Source organism: Lipophrys pholis (assembly GCF_963383615.2).
Source record: "Lipophrys pholis genome assembly, chromosome: 19".
Classification (NCBI taxonomy): domain Eukaryota; kingdom Metazoa; phylum Chordata; class Actinopteri; order Blenniiformes; family Blenniidae; genus Lipophrys; species Lipophrys pholis.
Window position 1 is genome coordinate 5,603,861 of NC_137647.1, and position 22,310 is coordinate 5,626,170.

The 22,310-nt window shown below is 40.6% G+C and overlaps 1 protein-coding gene across 1 annotated transcript; it reads right to left on the reverse strand.

The window, feature by feature from the left end:
* Positions 1 to 65: 65 nt before the first annotated feature.
* LOC308124529 (ankyrin repeat and fibronectin type-III domain-containing protein 1) lies at positions 66 to 21,054 on the reverse strand. The gene is made up of 19 exons (XM_080487581.1): positions 20,922 to 21,054; positions 17,486 to 17,909; positions 15,285 to 15,600; positions 14,699 to 14,899; positions 13,360 to 13,473; positions 12,931 to 13,028; positions 12,531 to 12,621; positions 11,834 to 11,941; positions 10,600 to 10,699; positions 9,677 to 9,806; positions 9,405 to 9,524; positions 9,059 to 9,165; positions 8,170 to 8,284; positions 7,793 to 7,959; positions 6,953 to 7,130; positions 6,556 to 6,718; positions 5,419 to 5,585; positions 4,094 to 4,298; positions 66 to 2,933 (listed from the first exon to the last, which is right to left on the reverse strand). The coding sequence occupies exons 2-19, from the start codon at positions 17,645 to 17,647 to the stop codon at positions 2,188 to 2,190; spliced, it is 3,288 nt and encodes a 1,095-aa protein (XP_080343707.1). The 5' UTR covers positions 17,648 to 17,909; positions 20,922 to 21,054; the 3' UTR covers positions 66 to 2,187.
* Positions 21,055 to 22,310: the final 1,256 nt, after the last annotated feature.

Here is a 22,310-nt window from a genome sequence, read left to right on the forward strand (position 1 = left end):
TCAAAAGACACTGAAGTTCCTCGGGACAGGGAGAACATGCAAACTTCACACAGAAAGATGCAACAGCCTGAAAAGTATTTATTTCATCACTAGTATATATTTCCATAATCCATAGCAATTGTGGCAACACACAACGAAATCAAAATGAAAGTCCTGTGAAAAGTCCTACGCCGACTTCGGTTGAAAGCACTGGGCTGAACGACGACGCTGTCATAATCAACTGTTTCACTTCATTGTCACATTTTCAGTCTCGCTGCATTACATGCCTGCACTTACCACGTGCAGTAAAGAGGCTCACAAATACTTGTTACAAATACCCAGGTGCAAAAGACACAAAGCCTTATCTCCTCCAAAGCTGTGAACTCACTGCACAGTCTTCAACACATCTTCTGCTACGTACCGTACATGTTCTACAAAGTAGGTAATTGTGGACAGATCAAAAATAAGATGTAGTAATAAGACTACTGGAGTATGTTAGTTTGCCTTTCCTGCAGCGCTCATTTAGTTACTTTCCTACTTGTAGTAAGGTTTCCTTGCTGAAAATAGACATCTGCCAAAAGAGCGCTTGGATTGAGGTGGTAAATTGTAATATTGAGTCGTAAATGTTTACACAGGCAAAAAAATAAATTAAGCCAAGAGTGGAAGTTTCTGTAGATTCCAATGTAAATGCTTCCCTTTGGCTGAATTCTCCACGAAGTTAGTTTATATTGCTCCCTGAAGCGGCACTATAGGTCTCCATGCTGTAGTGGGCGTTCAACTGCTAATATAGGTACATTTTCCCATTTGAAAGTTAGAAAATATGAACTACGGGTTAGAAATGTGCAAAAATAATAACTCGTCAAGTCTTTCTTTGTATTTACTTTTAGATGCAGTTGCGTCTGGAGTAGAGATGTTGAATCCTGGTCCTGAAGGGCCACCGTCCCAGTACATGTGGTTTTAATGATCAGGCCTTCTGCAGAGCCTGGTGATGATGGACTCACTAGATTCAGGTTGTTGAAGGAGGAAAACATTGAAAATATGACTGATTCACTCCATGGCCATCTTTCATCACCTCTGGACGACAAAACTATAATCTAATGTTTTTAAGATTTATCAAGGATTAAAAACAGAAGAGTGTAAGTGGGATTATTCATCCATAAATTAAATGTGATGCAGTCAACTACTAAAAATGACTTGATGGAGGCTGGTATATTTATGGAAGTGAATCTGACTCACATAAGAGGAAAAAAAATGCTGTTTTCTAAATTAACAAGATTCATTTTCACCAAAAAAAAAAGAAGAAATTATTGGGATTGCCTTCTATTGGAATAAATAACTTGGTCTTTGATTTTCAGAATTACAGATTTACGTTTGAACCCAGAAACACAACATAAACTATTTTCTATGGCAACACATCCTGTTCATTTAGAACTAATACCCATAAATATTTTTTAAATGAAATGGTATTATTCTAAATGAATATTTGTACGGTTCTCACAGCGGATCGAGATACAGAACTCAGGCATATTATTGAAATAGCAGTTCTTTTTGTCATGCGCTATAAAGGACAGGTTCTTAAATATGAACGTCTTAAAGATATATTAATATTTTGTTGCAATAAAACAAAGATTGATTTAGAGTTCTCGTTATTTATATATTCTAATGCTGTTATTACCTGGTCCAGCCCACTTGAGATCAAATTGTACTGTCTGTGGCCCCTGAAGTAAAAGGAGTGTGACACCCCTGACTTAAAGCTCTCGGTCAGGAATGAGAATCAAATATGTCATCCTCATTACCAGAGGGTCAAATTGTGACCAATTAGTTTATGACAAGCACATCTAATATTTTGATCAACCGGCATCTCATATTGTTTTACCCTGAATTATACTCAGTGATTTAAATAATTCAAAGTAGTTCAAATGATAACTACTACTCAAATGTGCTTAAAAATGAGATTATTATACTACCATTACCAGTGAAACCACAATTTATTCATGTTTGGAAATGGATTTGCTGGCAGCAGAGTCTGCAAACAGGGGACTCGTGTGCCCAGCAGTGAGCCAGATTCCAACGTCTGCTCTGCCTGTTCAGGATATTCAGGTAATTAAAAAGAGAAACCAAAAAAAGCTTTAAGGGTAAAAATGTATCTCACTAATGCAGGAAATCAGAGCATGTTTTTTGATGAACTTCCATCCATTAGAGGTGACATCAAGATAAAGTGTTTGAGGATCTGTCCCACTCCACCTGGCTCCTCACAGGGAAACATGCTCCCTGACTGGGAGCCTGCTGAGCATCTGTCTCCCCCTGAAGGGAATCCCAGCTCACAGCAGGCGCCCCCCCGTTCGTCTCATTAACTGCTACATGGACATCTCCCACATCCTGTCCCTGTTTCACCGCGCTCTCGCAGTGCGTCTCGCCCAAGCTGCTGCAGCTGTTGTTGTACTGCAAGCCGGCCTGAGACTGGCGCCCGGCGTCACCGACCGGGTCCGAGTTGAAGAACTGGTTGTTTTCGATGATCCCCAGTCCAAAGCTCTCCAGCATGTCCATGACATTGGGCGTGGACGGGCCGCTGGCGTGCTCCTCCTCAATGAGACTCAGTGTGGGCAAGATGTCCACCAGCTCTGCCATCTCCATGGGCCGGATCACCTCCGAGATGCTGGAGGGAAACTCCTGCTCCGTGTTGTAGGACTCCTGCGAGTCCAAAACGGTGAAGCCCGCCTCCAGCTGTGCCACGGCGGCGGGCTCCAGCCCGGACTCGATCAGAGCGCTCGCACACACCAGTTCCGATTGGCCGATGCTCGTCAGGTCGGCGGTCGACTGAGCGGAAATGTCTACCGGGTAACCGCCCTTCGCCACACCCTCCATCAGCACCAGCGCAGCCTCCTCAGGGATGTCAGGGATTGCGGGACTGGCAACTTCGGCAGTGACAACGTTTGGGGGGCCGGGTGAACTCTCTGTGAGGAAAAACAAGGAAAGACATTTTTTAGTTGATCTCCATGTCACAATTTTCTAAAAAATGTATTCAAGTATTAAATATATGTAATGTACAGGATATTAATTATATATAAATTCCATTAAAATAACAAAATATTATAAATAATTACATATTAAACTAGTAAGTATATAGCAAGCATATCATTATTATATCGTATTATTGTTGAGGCATTTTTTCTTTCTATCTGACTGGAATTGGTTAGATTTCACATTTCACAACTCTGAAAACAACATACAATGGAGTTAAGTGCTTTTAAACAAATTTTCAGAGATCACTTTCATTATCTGGCAGTTGTTCTTGTTAAATTATGATAAATTATGCTGTTGACTAGATGGATGTACTAAAGAGATCCTGATAGACACCATGATTACGTATAAATGGGTACTATCGTCTTTGTCTCTGCATACTGGTAGTTCTTTTAATTTCCTTGATATCATTAACGACATCGGAGTTCACGTTTTGAGAAGTACCCATGTCAAATCCTGTTTTCTCATAAAAGCCACAGCCCCTGTCAAATTAGAGAGAACTCTACAGTAATCTTATTTTAAAAAATGAACTGCTATAAAGTCCCTAATACACGGCATTTATCATAATCCCGCTTTCACTCAAGCTTTACTACAAAGTACTTTAGCTACATGCCCTAAATGGATTAAATGTATAAAAGCTTCTTTTTTTTTACCTTGAAAACAAAAAAGCTTTTTTTGAACAACTAAGCTCAAAAGATAAATTGCCTTATTCAAACTATTCCACTATTATGAGCGAATCAGGCCTTTTGTTATAAGAAACATCACACATTTTGGTGAGGCTTTTTAAATTGACTGTCCTTGTCACCAGACAGTAAGAAGCTTATCGTTAAATTTTAACTAAAGCCTCAACATCTATCCTTATCAGACAAGGAATAGGAAAATACGACTGTTAAGAGTCCCGCTGTTTCAGTAAAAAAGTGCATTTTAATTCAGCTTTAAATGAGTCATTGTTAATGTTTCAAGGTCATTGTTATTTATTTTTAAACTCTTTGTGTCTCTTGTGATCCAGTTAAAACACGTGAATGCAGATTTTTGCATTTATTCAGGAAAGAACAACTTGAAATGGTTGTCGCCTACATCTTCATCAGTGTACCTGTAATGGACCTCTGTGCTTGCATCCAATGGGGCCATGTTAACCTTGTGGTCAGACTCTCCTCCTCCTCCTCGCCGTCGGGACACGGCGGAGGGTCTCCTCCCATCACCAGGCCGAGAGGCACCGCTCCCACCCACTGTTTGGACCGGACACACTGGAGACAGTCCATAATCCAGCGGGCGTCCCGCCAGACCACTTCCAGACGCTACGAGAGGGGAAAAAAAAAATAAAAAAGGCACTGAAACTTTCATCAAATACCCTCTGCCAGTAAAAACCTTCGTCTCTTATTCATCTCATTCATTAAATCTACATGAATCATAGAACAAGCAACTAAAAAAGATTTTTAAACAGAGCTGAGTCAAATTCAAAATGCAGCACTGCTCACTATTCTCTTTTAAAAGTGGGCCTATTAGAATCATCTTTAGTGTTTTCCTTCTATGTATTTTGCCAAGAGTAGAATTTCATAATTCAAATTTTAAAAATCCTTCAGTATACTATGTTGGCTCTTTAATTAGGCCCTCAGAAATAGCTTGAAATAGGGAATGTCAATCATTAAATCAGCTTTTCTTTTCAAAGAGGTGAGACTGCTGCAAATAGCACGGAGTACTTAAAATGTGACACCTGATAAAAAAAATTTTTTTGTCAGATGCTGATATGCTTGATGCATATGATCATAAAAAGAAATATGTGACTATTTCGGCAAACCTGGTCTAAGTCAAGTGTAAACAGCTGACAATCAATAGCATGTTGATGACTGTCACAAAATACAAAGGTACACAAGACACAAAACTATTGTGACAACATGACAGCTTTAAATTTTGAATACGAGTAAACACTGCTCTTTTACTTTGGCTAAGTCTCTCTTACTCGCAGTTGGAGCCTGTGCACATGTATAGAAATGATTTTAAATTTAAAATACAAAAGAAATGGGGAAAAGAAAAAAAAAAACAATGATTCCATATGAATTTTAAATGCATAAAGCTGATGCAAGAGACAGTTTATGACTATTTTCAAACACACCCCATGTTTAAGTTTTCCTCCTTTTATTCAAGTAGCTCAATATAGTGTAGTGTAAGTGATATTTTCACTAGGAGTGATCAGAATGAACAGGAGAAAGAATAAGGAGAAAGACAGTTTGTTTGGTCATGTACAGTATGTAGGAGAGACGAGGATGACACTATCTGGCAAAAGAAAAAGGGGAAGGGCAAATTGTGGTTGACCTCATTATTTGACACAATGGCCTCATTTACTGTTAATACTCAACACTGCAGCTGATCGCTGTAAAATAAGCATAATAGCTCCCTGATGGATTTGGATGATCTTACGTGGGAGAGCTCAGTGATGTGGTTGAGTCGCTCTCGGGCTTCCTGCACCTCCTTAGTGTCCAGCGCCTCCCGCAGAGCCTGCTGGGCCAGATGAGTGTCCAGCTCCAGTCTCACCCAGGCCTGGCAGTACTGGGAGAGGAAGTCCCGCTCGTACGTCCAGAAGTGAACTGGTCGTTGAGGAAAAGGCAAATTACGGCACACATCAAAGAAGCTGGGGGAAATGCTCTCGGAGCTCATTAGGCCTCACCATACATGTCTAATGGGATTTTTCATGAAAGGTTAGAAGGAGAGATGGATTTAAAAGGGAGTAAAAACAAAACCCAACATGTGGCTGATATAAATGATCAAATCACTAATTGGGAAAGAAAAGCAATAAAAGAGCTAAGGAACTGTATCTCAGTGTGCTTTATGACTAACTCCTTTAGTTTCATTAAAGATCGGACTTTTTAAATGATCCTGGTAAAGAGATCACGAAATCGCATTATAACAGGACATATGTTACCTATCTCTTGTGGTATTGTTTCTTTAGCACATTTACTTATTTCAAATAATGTTAAAAATGTTTTGATGGAGATTTTTGGTAGTCAGCTGCACTGAATGTTCATTTTACGGCTTCACCAGTTCAATCAAAAGTCAAAAATGTTCCTGTTTGTGAAAAGAATACTTGGAATTCGACATTGAGTTATTTGACATTTGCACAAGAAGAAAAAAAACAGAGAGTTTGATAATAAATACTCCCATTTGACAAATATTGTGCAGTAATTCAGGAATAAATAGACAATTAACCCACAGACACAGGATAACTGGTGGCGTTTATTTTTTGGGCGGGTTAATTTGCAATTTGCAACGTTCAACCTTGAGCTCTGCAGTAGCCATCCTCCCTTTTGTGGGTTATTTTTCTCAGCAGTGCTTAAACAAAGCTAGTTAAAACCCAGTCTTTGGCTGTGCCATGCAGAAAGCGCTAGAGGGCTTTGAATTTGGAAATACTGGCACGTAGCGTGTGGCTGACAAATGGTGTAACTTCCCCAGTTAATCACTCCTCCGCTTACTCACTCCCATACCCGCTCAGTCATTCAATTCCACTCGTTTGTGTCAGTTGTCAAGACAGATCGAGTGCAATTACAGTTCTCCACTGACCCAGCTCGAAGATCTGCAGAGGCATGGTGAGGCCGGGCTCTTTGGTCCCCACCAGAGGCCAGTAACTGGAGCTGAAGTCTTCACTGGGGGGCAGCAGCAGCAGCACGGACAGTTTTTCTCCGAACTGCAGCAGCTCCCGGGTGTAGACGCCGTATTGATAGGCCTGCCAGAGACACAGCGGTACTATAAAGACATTTCACACTGTTGGTGCTGGAAATGTAATGGAAGCCTGAATAGTTTTGGCTCATAAAGTGATCCATGAGAGTGTTCAAACAACATAAGTGCAACGCAAATTGGTCAGGAGGAGTCTTCTCCTTCCTAAATAATTCATTTTATAATATTTATGGGGAAAGTGTTTAAAGGCGGCTGATTGGGGCTTTTTTTTCTTTTTCTTTACCCTGTAGAGGGGGATGTTGAGCTTTGTCAGCAGATGGGCGACGGCTGCTCTCAGGGACCTGACGAAATCCACCAGGCTGCTGTTCTCCATCAAGCTCTCGTCGTCGCCGCTCAGCAGGTTCTGAACGCTGCCGCTGTTTGCAGTGTAAACGTGACTCTGGAGCCATGTCCACTCCTCTCTGTCACACAGTTACAACACAGTTAACGAAACACAGCAGGGCATGTAAATTCCATTTTATTGTTATTGGGGACAATTTAGTGAGGGGTGTTACAAGCAACAGATGGGAAGCGGATGAATGAAAGTCAAGGAGCAAAGTTATACTGGTAGGAGAATGTGACAGATGGGCAATATAGGTTCTGTGGATACGCCTGGTCACTTGAGGAAAGACATGGGAGGTGAAACACCATAAACTTTCCACAACTTTTGGAGCCATAAAATGAGGGGTGATGAGATCAAACTACCATGTAGGGGAAGAACACAAAATGTAACTAGATTACAATTGTATGTGTTTGTTTAGTTTTAATTTTTTCTTTTAACTTTGAACAAAAAAAGCAGATACAACTTTTTCGTTTTCCTATTACGTGTTTCAACTACATGGTTTCCTAGATGACACATTGTAGGGTTTAGATTTGCTTCAAAAGGCCTAAAAAGGAATAATAAATGTGACTTATGAGACCAGCAATGTTGTGAAAGTTTAGGTAAAGTTATGAGCAGACGTCTGTTAACTGCTAATTGCACGTAACAAGCTGGAATTTTGATATTGTTGTACAATTGTGAAGGTGAAAAAAAATAAGAGCACAGTAAATGTAGGAGTCGGCACCGAGCATCAAACTGTGTTACCTGGAGACGTGAGCGTTGTGTCGGACCCGGGTGTGACAGAGCAGATTTGGGAGCCTCTGGGGTACCAGGACCCTGATCTGTTCCACAGAACTGCAGAGCTTAAGGATGCCCACATACAGACCGGATTGCGCCCACTGGGTGCTGTGCCTGTGGAAGGACAGCTTCTCCTGGCAAACAGAAAGAAACAAGCAGGGTGCTCAGTGGTAATAAGATGTAATGTCTGGATGACTCTCGTGTTATTGTGATTGCCAATGGACTTTTCTCTAATTTCATTTGGGCGTGCTAAAGTGATTCTAACGTAGGAGTTAGAATTATAGCTCAGCAGCACTGATGTTAAACTCAGTTTCCCTGTCAGATAAACACCAACTCGGGGTCACCTTGAGCTGTTCATAGAGCATGTCCATGGCGGTGGGCTCGGGCAGCAGCGGAGTTCTGCTGCGGTTTTTCTCCAGACGGGTCAGAGGCATCCAGTGGAGCGGAGGGTCAGGAGGGCTAGAGCAGATGAATCGGGAGAGAACGTAACCACGTGGAACCGGCGATAAGAAAGCTTAATTAATTCTTGAAGTAATAACTTGCGCAGCAACAAGCAGAGCCGACTGACAGGTTAGACAACCTCACAATATCATCCAGCAATCCAATGCTAAAACAAAGCCTCATATTAAGCTATTCTGTCCCCCAAGTAAAATAAATTCAGATGTTGCTGGCTGATAAAAGCAGAGCGGCTTGATTTTAAGTTTATGAAAGGTTTTAGGATGTGTCAGTGGGATTAGCTGAGTGATGATATCACCAAATGTCTTTAAAATAGAAAGAAGAGGTGAAGAATTTCTTCAAGATATATACATATCGAATCAATTTCTCAATTGTTTAATGTTAGGCTTTATATGAGATAGGTTTCGTCTGTTATATTTGTGTTACAATGTGGCTGAATTTTTATCTTCATTTGGAACAAAAAGGTATATATATTATTGTATAATATTGTATCATCCCTCATAATGTCACATTACATGCTGTATCATATCATTTTGCAATGTAGGGTATTGTACTGTAATTAAATAACACTGTATGTATCACATCTTTCATTTATCATTTAATATGAAATTGCATCATTTCCTATAATGTTGTATATAATGCATCATAAAACAATAAATTGTATCATATCATCTTGAAACAAATTGTATTGTATTGTATCAGATTGTGTCATATTTTATAGCTTTGTATCTAACCGTATTAAGAATAAACGCAATCTAACATTAGACTCTTTCTCACCTTGGAGGGCTTGGGAATTCCTTCAGAGTCACGAGCAGTACGTTTCCCTGCCGGTCTTTCAGTGGTTCATAGTACACCTGTCCCAGGTCCACTGTTCCCAGAGAGGACTGACAGCAGAACAAGTGGCAAAGACAAAACAGAAATTGGAAGGATGAATAAATATGAGGATAGTGGGGATTATCGTAGCAAAACACAGATTCTGTCAGCACAGGTACGTAGCCTGATTAAGGCAAGCCTGGCCTAAATAGGAAAAGTAGGAGGAGAAAAACATGTAAAGAGGTAATTAAAATAGCAATTAACCCATTTTGATGCTTCTTATCTGAAGGTAAGCTGCTTAACTTCCTACCTGCAGCTGGGAAACAGCTCTTAAAATGTTATGCCTGTTCTGAAGGAGGGAGGAGGGAGACGAGTGAGCAGAGGAAAGGCCCTGCTGCAGCCATGGGACTTGATGCCAAGCACAGGACAACTAAAAGACATAGAGGCACTCATTTGAATGATGCAATAAACATTTAAAAGAGGAACTTTTATGTACATTCAATGCATCCTACAGTTACATTATTTGTGAGTAATTGCTGAAGCTGGATATATACAGAAAGTGTGTGTATTGACTGAATTCACCTTAGCAAACCAGAGGAAGTCCTGAGTGATGGAGTTGGAGCAGCACTGGATCTCCACCAGCGGGATTTGATCTTCGGCTGTAACCAGGATATTTTCCTTGTGGTAGAACACCGTGGCCAAGTACACACCCCTGAGGAGATCAATATGAGGTACATCAAACAGAAATAAAGCATTAAACAAAGAACATTGAGCACCGCACTAATGCTCCATATCGCAAATAAAAACTAGTCTCACGTCAACAAATTAATATAAACTGTAAAATGATAGGAAACCACAAAATCATTGCTCTTGGGTGGAAATTCGTAAATATATAAAAAATCAACGTCTTCATGGACTCATGGCAATTTCATTTTGACATTGCCCACTGGATTCTTAGTATTATCAGATAAAAATATAACATCAGAGATTTTTCAACTCTCAAAACAGCCCATAGCCACTGAAGCAAAGTAAAGGCGTGGAAATTAATTTCACAAGCATTAGTCATTCTGAAAACCTTCAGCTGAACATAGATGCGTCGTCTCCAGCCATGCAAATTGTTTGTGGTTCTGCATATTCAATTTAGGTTATAAGCAGTATTTTGAAAATGATGTTGTTGCTGATATTCACACAAGAATCCTCTCTCTTATGCTTTATTAGCGACTGATTCTGCGTCCAGTGGCTCACTGGAGAAGTAATTAATAGTCACTTGCAACATAACACTGTTCAGCGACTTCAAACAATATCCTGTGGAAAAAAGATCTCTTCACTATTTCTGAAGCCGCAGCAGCTTTGATGTAACTCCTTGCTCTTTTCAATGACCGTGACAGCTAAGAGCATGGACGTGCACTTTGTAGTCGACACCACTGCAATCGCGTTCACTTTTCAACCGTTTCTCTCGATGCCCTCAAGGCACAATAGAGCAGACAAGACAGGTGGAACTTTACCTCTGTAGGAGGCGGACAAACTTGGTGGCCGACTGGAACAGTTGTTTGATGCCTCGAGACATTGACAGGCGCTTGCTGGGACTTTGGGGCTTAGAGCTCTCTGTGGAGAGCCGGAAAAAAAAAAAAGCCGTTCACTTTGGATGAATATCACTTAATCTTTTGAAATACAATCACTGCCCACACATGAGATGTTTAACTGGAGGAAGGCAGTAAAATGGATTTCAGTGAATTGAATAGAACTGATGCAAACAGTACATGCTGCTGATGTAAAGTGGTGTATAGCTAACACCACATCTATGAACAGTAATGATGATGGAATAAAAACAAGGGATTGCCCTTTCACAGATGAATTATATTTAAATTCAAATAACACAGAATCAAATCTGAATGTCTGTTTTAAATGCTGATTAGAAATCCTCTCTTGTTATTTTCAATCAGAATGTATAAAATCTTAACAGAACTGCAACATTATTATTGAATAGAACGTCTGAATAAATAAATAAATCTTTCAGAAAAGTGTGCAAGAAATGTGCAAGGAATCCAACATTATTATATCTGTTTCATTATTAGTACATGAAGCGTTGCAGGTGTAGTGGTTTGCACTCAAGTCTCACGGAGAGAAAATCCTTAGTTCAAGTCTTGGCGATTTGGCTTGTGTGCAGTTTTCCCTATGTGTGTGTGGATAGATAAGTGCATGATAAAGTTGGAATACACAATCAAGAGCAAAAGTAATATTGCTTTAATGGTGAATTCTATGTGCATATTTTTTGTGTCTTTCTTAATAATGAATGCACCTGAATTGTTCTTCATGTATATTTTAAGAACGCTTGGGATTAATATGCCAGTGAATGCAACATTTGGCATAGAGTTGCATGATCTGATGTTGCAGATATCCTTAGTTTGTCATCTCTTTCAGGAACAGCTGGTGTCAAATTACAACCACCTAATGCTTCATGTCAGCCCCGTCCTAACAAAATAGAAATTTAGAATGAGACAGAAGATTAACTGAGAGGCTGTATTGATAGATAACATCTTCTTACTGTACCTCAGGACATATTAATGAACTTCAGTGAAGGTCAAGAACAGAAAATAACCCAAACAGGTAAAATAGTTTCCTTTTACAGGAGAGATAGGAACATTTTGAGGAAACTGTTTATGCAAATTAGCTCCCCTCAGCGGCAACAAATACATTTACAGCAATTGTGGAAAACACATCAAAGAGCAACATTATCACCTGTGAAATATCCTCTGTAATGTGATTCTTTGGCGTCCTCCAGCAGTTTCTTCACTAAACCCTCAAGGTTTCTGAACTGTGACTTCACTCCAATGCACTCTCTCCAACCTGCACAGTGCAAGAAAGAAAAACAGCATCATTCCCGCCTTTGTGCAATTAGGAGAAAATCATTCAAGACATCAAGAACTAATTTGCAGGCACGTCCTGAGTGCTTCTCCTTTCTATTTTGGTGTTTAGGAAGTGGGAGGGTTCGTGTGAGCGACCATCTGTGTGCAGTGACTCTGAACATTTTTGATGATTCATTCTGAGGCGCTGCAACCATGCCTCTCTACCAAGTTCGACATGAGGTTTGAGTCAAACTGTGTTATCAAAAGGACCCTTTGATATTATGAACATGTATGTTGTTATAAGTTGGAAGTAACCGTTAGCAAAGCAGCTTATTGGAAGGGGGGGGGTCGACATGCAAGAAAGATGTGGAGCAAAATTCTAACTTGAAGTGCCACTTCAACAAGGTCCATTGACTCAAAATGACATCTTTAATCTTCCATGTTTTAATAATTCAATAATCTACCAGCCATGAATGGATTTCACTTCTTTCACATCAAGCTTTACACTGGCACAAGTGAGAAAGAGAATGTAGCCTTTTCAGAGCAGTATGTCCACATTTCATCAAAGTTTTGGACTTTTGGATACTCACTGGAGGGGGCAGCGCTGACTGGAGTGGAGTACTGAGGCGGACCCCATCCTTTCACATTGTAGGCACTCGCTCTCACAAAGTAATGCACTCCCTGTATTTGGAAATGCACAAATCCACAATTTAACCGCCATACATTAACCTTATGAATTTTCCATCCCAGGACTAATAAATCACATGGAAGGCTCATTATTAATTCATCTGTGAAAGTAAGCCTGTTCATATATGGAAGTGATGTCAGTGGAGTAGATTGACAATGGTGCATGCATTAAATACAAACTGTGTGTGGGTCGACAGCTGCTGCACCAAGTGTGAGTTAGTATCTGAAGCTGCAATTTAAGATTTTGCTATTGATGTCTATGGATGCTAATGTGTGTTTGTGTGTACGTAGTGCATGACTTACTGCTGTAAGTCCCTTGATGATGAAGGAGGGGTTCTTGGTCTCAGTTACTTGGGCTGAGCCGAGGACGCGTTTGAAGCTGGCTGAGGTGCTCCATTCCACTGTGAACACAAAACAAACCCACTGACAGATTATTCTCTGGCTTTGCTCACAACTCCCATCAGGGACAACTACAGACTTGAGTGTTTACAGTTTTAGGAACTCGCTGTACCTGAGCGTAATCTACCCTTGGCAGTGAAGTGTGACATTTATGCATCTGTACAACTAAGACGCAAACATAGAGAGACTAAACTAATGTGAAGCTTTATACAGAACCCATGAAGTAAAATGTACAGCAATTCATTTTTTCAACCAATAGGAATCTGTACATTGTTTGTCACACATCTAAATGACCCGCGTGTCTCCAACCCAACTCTTCAATCCTCCACCTACCTCTGTAGCGAGTGATCAGTCCCGTGCTGTTTCCTTCAGGCTCCTTGATCATCACAAACAGCGATGATGTGCTGGTTACCAGGATGGACACATGGCAGGGAGGACTGGGGAGCTCTGAATAAGACATGTGAAGACACTCCGGTGTTTAACGTGTTTATTTTACGCAACACGACAGCTTTATTGCTGGGTGACAGAAAGCCCGTCGTTCCATAGTTATTGTCTACAAAAAAAAAAATCTTATCATTTTGATTCTACGTCCAGCTAATTAATGCTACTGGAAGAGTACAGAGGCTCTGTGTTATTTCACTATTGAAAATCTTCCATACTGCTTCAGCTATGATTGTAATGCACAACCTAGATCACCAGTCCCTCACAGGGCAAACACAGAGAGAACATGCAAACTCCACAAAGAAAGACCAACAACCAGACATTTTCTGTTTCTACAACGATGTATTCTGGCTCTTGAGTCAAGCCAAGAGGGATTTTACAGTTTGCTCAACCTAAATGGTGTGAACAGATTACAGAAAGTCAGCATGGTCTGAGACGGAAATACATTTCTATTTTTAATTTAAGCAAGTAGCCAACATTTTTGTAATAAGAGTATATTTAACTTCACTGCATGCAGAAAGAAGAGCTGTGGCCTCATTGCCCTTACAATAACACTATGATCATAAAACAGCAGGGGGGAAAATAACTGGAAGTGCTTTAAGAAAAATGAAATGAGAGCAAAGACATTCATGAAGAGCAATTAATGTGAGTACAGAGAGGACATCATAGCATCATTTTGGCTAAAAAGGGAGCTTTTGAATGAGTCGGGAGCCAAAATGAAGATTCGAGCAGGTTGGAGCAGAGAATGAAAAGCCAAGAGGTCTAATATAGCAACACAGGTGGTGCCAAAGCCTTGAAGGTATTCCAGGTTTGTACTTCCACTTATATATCTACCAGCACCCAGGCTTTATTTAATGCAGGTATCCACCGGCAGCTACAGGAGAGAGTGCAGGGCCTGAGAGACTTTGGAAATGCTGATGACAAGGCAGTCTGTTGCATTTTGAATGAGCTGAAAGGGGCTAGCGGGAGACTTTCAAGAGGCCAGTTCGGAGTTACAAGAGGTCAGACTGGAACTCACTCAAAGTTAAGCAAGACATTGAGCTGAATCACTGATCATTGTGATTTTGTCATCAATGATGAAATAGCTTGGGGGGCCGGCATCATTTGAGTTTAAAGGCAAGAGTCCAGTATTTCTAACATTGTGAACTGAAAAGAGAATCGCTTCACACTGAGTTAGAGTGTCCCAAGCTCCAGTTCACAAAATGCCACAAGCTGACCCAGAACCACTGACCTGTGCTATGGAAGTTCTCTCTCATCCGACAGTACAGTTGCAGCCTGAGTCTCCAGAGTCGGATGTGTCTCTGAGCTTCAGCTTGAGCCTGAGGCCCTGTACCAGCCTTCTTCACAAACTCTGTCTTCCTCTCTTCCACTCGCTTCCCTGCCAAAGACACTAGAGCATCCAGTTTGAGTGCCCACTCTGCTGGCCGGACCACTGGAAATGCAGGAAACTACAATTAGTATTATAATAGTATCATCATCATCATCATCATCATCATCATCATCATCATCATCATCATCATCATCACATGTACTTCTACATACACTATGTGTATGCAAAAATGTGTGTGCACCCTTATACATACATATTTGTATTAGATGTGTATTTTAGATAGATAGATAGATAGATAGATAGATAGATAGATAGATAGATAGATAGATAGATAGATAGATAGATAGATAGATAGATAGATAGATTATCCAATTAACTGTTATCATTGTTTATTACATATTATATACATATTATATGTTATATATTATTACAATCAACTGAGTACATATCCCCATAAGGGAACGAGAGCTCATCGTATAGGACTTACACACAGGGTTGTGTCTGGCACCCGCCTTCGTCAGCACATGGAGCAGAGGGGAATTATGGGTAAGTGCTGCCACATCCAGGGGGACCAGACCCTGCTCGCTGACCCTATTCACACCTTTCTCCCTCTCTAGCTCCCAATCCTTCTCTTTCTTCTCCCCTCTCTCCCAAATGCTCACGCTTCCTCCTCCGCCTCCTACTCCTCCTCCTCCTCCTCCTCCTCCTCCTCCACCTCCTCCACAGCCAGGGTGATCTCTGGACAGGAGGCTCTGTACGGCCAAAGTGTCCTCATTTTCCACCGCCTCCCACAAGGTCTTGTACTGATGGGGAGCAGGAGATGGGATGCAGGGCCACCAGGGGGTTGTCCACAGGAGGGCAGGCAGGTGAAAGGGTGAGGGGGAGGAAAAAAAAAGTTAAAGCATACAAGGTAGGGGTAAGGTAAAAAGTTGAGGCAGTAATCAAGCAAAGCAAGTTAGCATTTTGACAGTAAGCCTCCTCTGAAATACACACATTTAATAGACAACCTAATGTACCATCTTAACACGAATACAAGTGTCTGGAAAGCTGCCTGACACACACAGTTAATCAAATCATTCTCCATCTGATCAATAACATTTGACCATGGGTTGAGGGCAAAGTACACCCTGGACAGGTCACCCTTTCATCACAGTAACCAAACAACACAAAGTAAATCAACAGAAACAAACTGTGATGTGCTGTTGACAGTAATGCATAATTAGGCCGAAAAGAAATGATGGCTGACTGCTGGAAATCAATTTATTCCAGTTACTCTTGTTGCCTGAGGTTTTTTGAAACTTGTATAAAAAAGCTGATGTCTCTGCCCTCAATCTGTGTTCACCACCGAGGACATTAGTGTTAGGAATTAAATCACTTTTATTCATATCAAAGATGCCTCATGAAATTTCTTGAAACCTATATTAAATCATCCTAAACTAAGATTTTTAATCGCCTACTCCTCTTGCTCCCATAAAATATGATTATTAAGCCACAGGCTCATAAATCAGATCCAATATCATTGAAAAGGCCACGGTGTCCTCTACCACACAGCACTGCAGGCTACGTGGTTATTGGAATACAGATATGGGACATATGTCCAAACATCCTATAATTTCAACCATAAAGAAACCAAGCTGGAGGATGTTTTAGTCAGTGAGGACACAAAGTAACGAGGAGGCTGAATATAATGTTTACAGTGACACTACTATAATATTAGTACCTTCAGTTCGCAGTTTTATCACTGTATTTTAAATTGCCTACAATGTAGTCTCATCATGTACAAGATTATTGATGAGTTTAATACGAGCCACGAATATTTCTTCTTGTAGTAATATAGCCACTTGACAATACACAGGAAGACGTTCGATTGAGACACTACCCAATTGAAGTGTTTGCTTTTTGTTCATTTACTGCCTCTTCATCAAAACTGTGATGAATCATTTAAAATGCCGAGACCATTTAATTACACAGTAAAAACCTGATTATTATTAGACTTTTGGAGTTATCTGATTATTCAAGAGGCTGTGTAAATAGCAAAATGTGATTTAATCAAAGTGACATTGTCACAGCATGAGAGGAATACTGAGACAACAACGACAACGAGCAGAAAAAAATTCACGAAGATCCACTTTGGAGTGACGGAAGATAGATTTTATGTTAACATAAATAAAAAAAAATACAAAAACGCTTCCAAGACCACAGGCATTGCCATGTTCAACAAGATAAGATTAGAGTTATATAATTACTCCCACTTATAGAATCTTTATGGCCATATAATTCTTCCGTTTTCTGTATGTTTTTGTAAAAGCAGCAGCGCTGATTCATTTGCATTTCTATTGAATGCAGAATTATTGAATTATCTCTGGTGAGTCATCAAACATTTGCCATTGTTGCACATGAAGAGAAAAAGAGGGGATTTAAAGTGTAAAAAGGATAGGTCAATATCATTTTTTGAAAAAATAAATGCATAAATGGTGAGATAAATAAATGACAAGCTCAAAAATGAAAAAAGACATGGAGATTTTTCATCCTTTTGGGGTCTTTAAAGGTAAAGTAACACTATAGTAGTGTACAGTAACACTGTAGTGACAGCATGTTTTACGTTTCATAAACTACATACAGCTACAGACATCACTGACAGTTCAGGAAAACCATTCAAGAAGACAAAAAACACCTTGAACATCTTACAGCATCTGCAGACTTGCTGATGTGTTTGGGGGGTTCCATCGCCATTGCAACAGATGACTCTCCACCCCTCAGTCTGACTGACAGGTTTCTGTAGATGCGCTTGGGCGAGACGGGGCCCAGGGAGCGGCGGCGCTGGGGTGGGTTCCTCATGGACACAGACATGGCAGGAGAGGAGAGGAGAGGAGAGGAGAGGAGAGGAGAGGAGAGGAGAGGAGAGGAGAGGAGAGGAGAGGAGAGGAGAGGAGAGGAGAGGAGAGGAGAGGAGAGGAAAGGAAAAGCAAAGAGGAGAGGAGACGGGAGCAGGAAACAATGATGAAGGTGGTGTGATGGATGGGATAGGTAGTAGAAAGACAGATTAGGTCCCCCCCAACCTAAGAGGCACAAAGAGGAGAGGGGATGATAAAAGGTAAGAGTCAACAGAAGCCTGAAGTGCAGTATAGTACGAATATGATAAGAAACAGAAAGAAAGAAGTGAAAACAGAATATACAGTCAGGCACACACAGTTATTTCTGCAGCAAAGACAATTTTATGCTGAATTCAAGGGTGAGTATAGGCTGAGCGAAGTGCTTCTGCTGTGTGGGTGGATAAATGGATAAAAGTTACAATGCCAGTACAGAGTAGATGAAAATGCCTCGGAGCATTTATTTTTGTGACTCTTACTATTCTCCCTTTTGTTCTTCCCTCACCATCTATTACGGGACAAGGGTTTTATTCACTCTGAATGGAGGCCTCCAGTGTACAAAGCAACAGTCCCATCAATCTAATTAAAGAAAGAAAGGCAAACCCATGTGGAAGAGCCAAGTTTCTATCCTGTTAATAAATTCAAATCTCCTCACATCATCAGCTCGCTGATAAAAATCCATCACCGCTAACGATGGTTCATTATCAATTCCATAGGCTTTTCATCGTTACAGTCACTTTTCTGCCTGAAAAGCTGTCTAACGGCTTTTATTTTCAACTCCTGAACAAATCTCAGTCTTGCAAAGCCTTCACTGCTCCTTCCTCTTCAGTCAGCAAGTCTCTTTCCCTCGACACTGTCTTTCTTTTCATCCTTTCTTTCACTCCTCTCCCCTTGCAGGCCTACAGTTGTGAGTGATTTTCGTGTCGCTTCGATTTACGTCATGCCCCAGGCACTCAGATATGAAGAGCATCTTTGTAAAAAGGTGGGATACTCAGACTGTATCAGTGCTGGGATCGCTCCGTCTCTCATCACCACTTTCCCAATCTGAACAAAAAGCCTCACATTTCACTTCCATTTTATTTCCCTTCAGTATCAGGTTAAGTCTCTCTGTGTTGAGCGGCTGCCCTATCCTTGTATGGAAAACAAATACTCCCCTGGTTGGTGCAAGCTGAGGACAGTCCATGAGGGCTCTGGCCACAGTGACGCCATGTCTGAATGACACATCCCTGCCGTACCTGCCAGCTCGCACAACACCTGCATTGTCTATATATGAAGACAGCCGCGTATAGGGGTAATACCAGCCACTGTTATTGGTACAGTTTCCCCCTGTTTGTTTATGATGTCTTACATCAGTTGTGGAAAGTGCTGATGAGACAGTTGAGTTGAGAAAAAAATAAGCTTTCGTGTTTACCTTTGTTTTTCAGATGTCTGAAGATAAAACAGGGCAAAACAGGATAAAAAGTGTTTGCAAACTATGTCAGCATGACCGTCAATAGAGCTTGAGTTGCGTGAGCGGTGTAGTTTTTAAACATCTTAACCTGTAATGACCCTCGAACAGCAGGGACAGTCATGCAGTATGGATTCATTGTGGCTTAGCCGCACGTCAGTATCTCAGACTACGTGCTGCATGTGTGCAGATATTTTGTTTTAGTCTTACTGCCTCCTAAATGCCGTCACTCTAAAGTTCAGCAGTGCACAAAGAGGCATGTGACAGCTGATAGTTTTAATCACACAAGAACAACAGAGTCTCACCTTCTAGAGTTGTGGTTAAGTCAAGTGTTGTTTTGGGCACAAATACTCATTTTGCACCAATGGATTTTTTTGAAGACACAAACTTTAACAGCTCAACATTTAACTTAACACAAAAGATTATACTTTTAGACAAAGATGATGACAGATGTTGTATACTTAACTTTACAATTTTATTTTTTGTGGACATTTTCACTTGTTAGACGAACCTCATGCTCATGGATTTTCTGAAAATGCAGCATAATATTTTGTCTTAAAATGAAGCAATTCTGAAGTGTTTCCCAGGGCTGTTTTGGGGGCCACTTCTTTTCGCTGTTTACGTTTGTTAATTTACCATCAATTCTCAGTAGCTGTCTTTGTATATCTGAACATGCATGATTTTTCTTAATGTCAAACAAGAAATGATTAAAATTTTTCACAAGGGTTTTCCCATATTACATATCGTTGACAGAAAAACATTAGCCATAAGGATTTCTGCCACCAAATACATAATCTAATTTAAACTAGGCAAATCGCTTAAAGCTATGACCACTTTTTTTTTATCAACCAGCAGATGATTGTATAGCTTTAATCTGTACAGCTTAAAGTCATTTTTTCCCCAAATACTGGAAACCAATTCTACTTGATTTTTTTTAGATTTTTTTGACTAATGTTAGTTATCCTTCTTGTCAGTCTGATGTACTTTATTTGTAATGATCATGTTTTTTAATGTTTCAAAATACATTTGCCACAACATTTATGGTAAAATCAGATTAGAATTGGATCACCATTATCTGAGCAAGCATGCCATGTCTTCATAGTTTGGCAGAGAACTGGCCTCATAAATGTAGCTCTCACAATTTATACTCAATCTGCACTTTGGGGAGGTCACTTCTTTTCAATTTGTTCACTTTATAATCGGTGCTCATTATTAGACATTTCTACCTCTAAGACTGCTCAAATTCAAGCTTTTGTCCCCCATATAATTTCAACATTTATAAACCCATTGTAGATGATTTGTATAAATAAATAAATCTATATTTATTTATTTATGAAAGTATATATGCACAAAATAAATAATATATATCCAAATATACACACACTTATCTAGAAATACATACAGTATACAGATGCACACGTAACACATAAATTCATCTAATTCTGTGATCTTAAGTCAGAATGAAGTTAAAGACCTACTTTATGACCTTACCAAACCGCACGCACCACTGCAACACATTGCTCTATTTATTGCAAAATGCCACTTGACTGTGAAAAGATAGTCACTAACTTTAGTTTTTCTTTGACTGCGTTTCCTTTCATCACCATTCAACATCTGACGCCTTTAACTTGCAGTTGACATGTTATACGAGATCTCCAAATATACTCCCCTAAAAAGTTTTGAGAAGTAACTAAATTTCTACAAAGTCCCAAGGGGCTGCATGCTTGCGCGTCATACCGATATAAGCAAGGCAACAATAGAAAAACAGATTATATTTAGTAAAGGGAGACACTTCCGAGTTTCTTACCGTGTGCGGGCGTTTTCACCTTCTCTCTCTCATCACTGCGCCTTCACTTGAGCGCAACTTATCCATATTTTCGTATATGTCTGCCCTTTGCTCTGATATAATCCATTGGGCCGCCTTTAGAAAGTTTCCCCCTCTGAGGGCGAGGCGCACCTGAACGCAACACTGGACCCGCGGACCAGACTTTCTTCTACGCACGCACGCACGCACGCACGCACGCGTCCCTTGTTCCGCCCTCCTCTGTTATTTCAGTTCTTTCTTCACACTCAAACTGGTTTTTAGCACCAAATCCAGCGTATTGGTCTACTTGTTTCCAGTGTGGTGTTTACACACTATTGGAGATCACATTTTATATTTTTTTTTTTTGAAAATTCCAGTATTTTGTCTACTATAGTAAATGATACTACTATTTCAAATACATGAGGATAATATATATATATATTTGTGTATGTTAAAGTATTTCATTGAGCGCATATTCTGTTTGCACAGAACAGCTGTCTGTTTTACTTTCTCCTTTGCATCTAAATGTCACTGTCACAGGAAACAGTGGGCTCTCATTCTGTGAACCCACTGATGACTTAGCAGTGTGGGTTGAGGTGAGTTGAAAAAGAAGTATATGAGGCTGTATTCAGACTGGCTGAACTGATGCAAGCTGTGCAGTGTCAGGGTAGGAACAGAGGAGGTGGCAGGAGAAGACAAACAAAAGAAAGACTAAGGCCCTGCAGACATGGGGGGGAAATGCTTGAATGCTAACTTTCCACTTATGCATGGACAGAAACTGCTCCTATGTGTCTCTGCAATTTGCTATTGGGGCAGATCCCTGAAGGATTGTGTGTGTGTGTGACCTAGTTGTCAAGTGGAGTTGATAGATTCGCAACGTGTCCCACCTGAGCAGTGAGCAGGGCTCGCTGTCTCTGTCCCTCTGATGGCATTTGTCTCTCTCCGGGGCCAATAAAGCTGCACAGACTGATGGCTTTAGCTCTGCTCAAGCACAAATGGAGGCTTTCGAAACAAATAATCCCCCTCCCCGTCTCGTTAAAAAGTCTGCTTCTCAGTCAACCAAACAAAACATTGACCACTTCCTGCACAGACGTACAGTTTGCCTCCAATATGCTTGCTGGAGCATAACACTTTTGTCAAACGTTATACACACTGCACACAGAGAACCTATGAGCGAAAAGCTCAGCACATACACTTGTGCGTGATCATTCCCACCCCCACACAGAAACACCTGTCGAAAGAGCTCAGATGATTTTTACATCATATGACCACAGTCTGACGGGCTGTGAACTCTGCGGAAAAAGAAGCGGAAAAAGAATCTAAATGGACTTGTCGTTAGTAGCTGATACTCGCCCCCGCCCACACCTATCATCACATAGTAGCTCAGTTGCT

Coding starts and splice junctions, on each gene's coding strand:
- LOC308124529 (XM_080487581.1), bottom strand. CDS start 17,647: ATGTCTGTGTCCATGAGGAACCCACCCCAGCGCCGCCGCTCCCTGGGC. Junction 15,601..17,485: donor TCAGCAAGTCTGCAGATGCT/GTAAGATGTTCA, acceptor GCTCCCCATCAG/TACAAGACCTTGTGGGAGGC. Junction 2,934..4,093: donor AGCACAGAGGTCCATTACAG/GTACACTGATGA, acceptor TTTTCCTCACAG/AGAGTTCACCCGGCCCCCCA.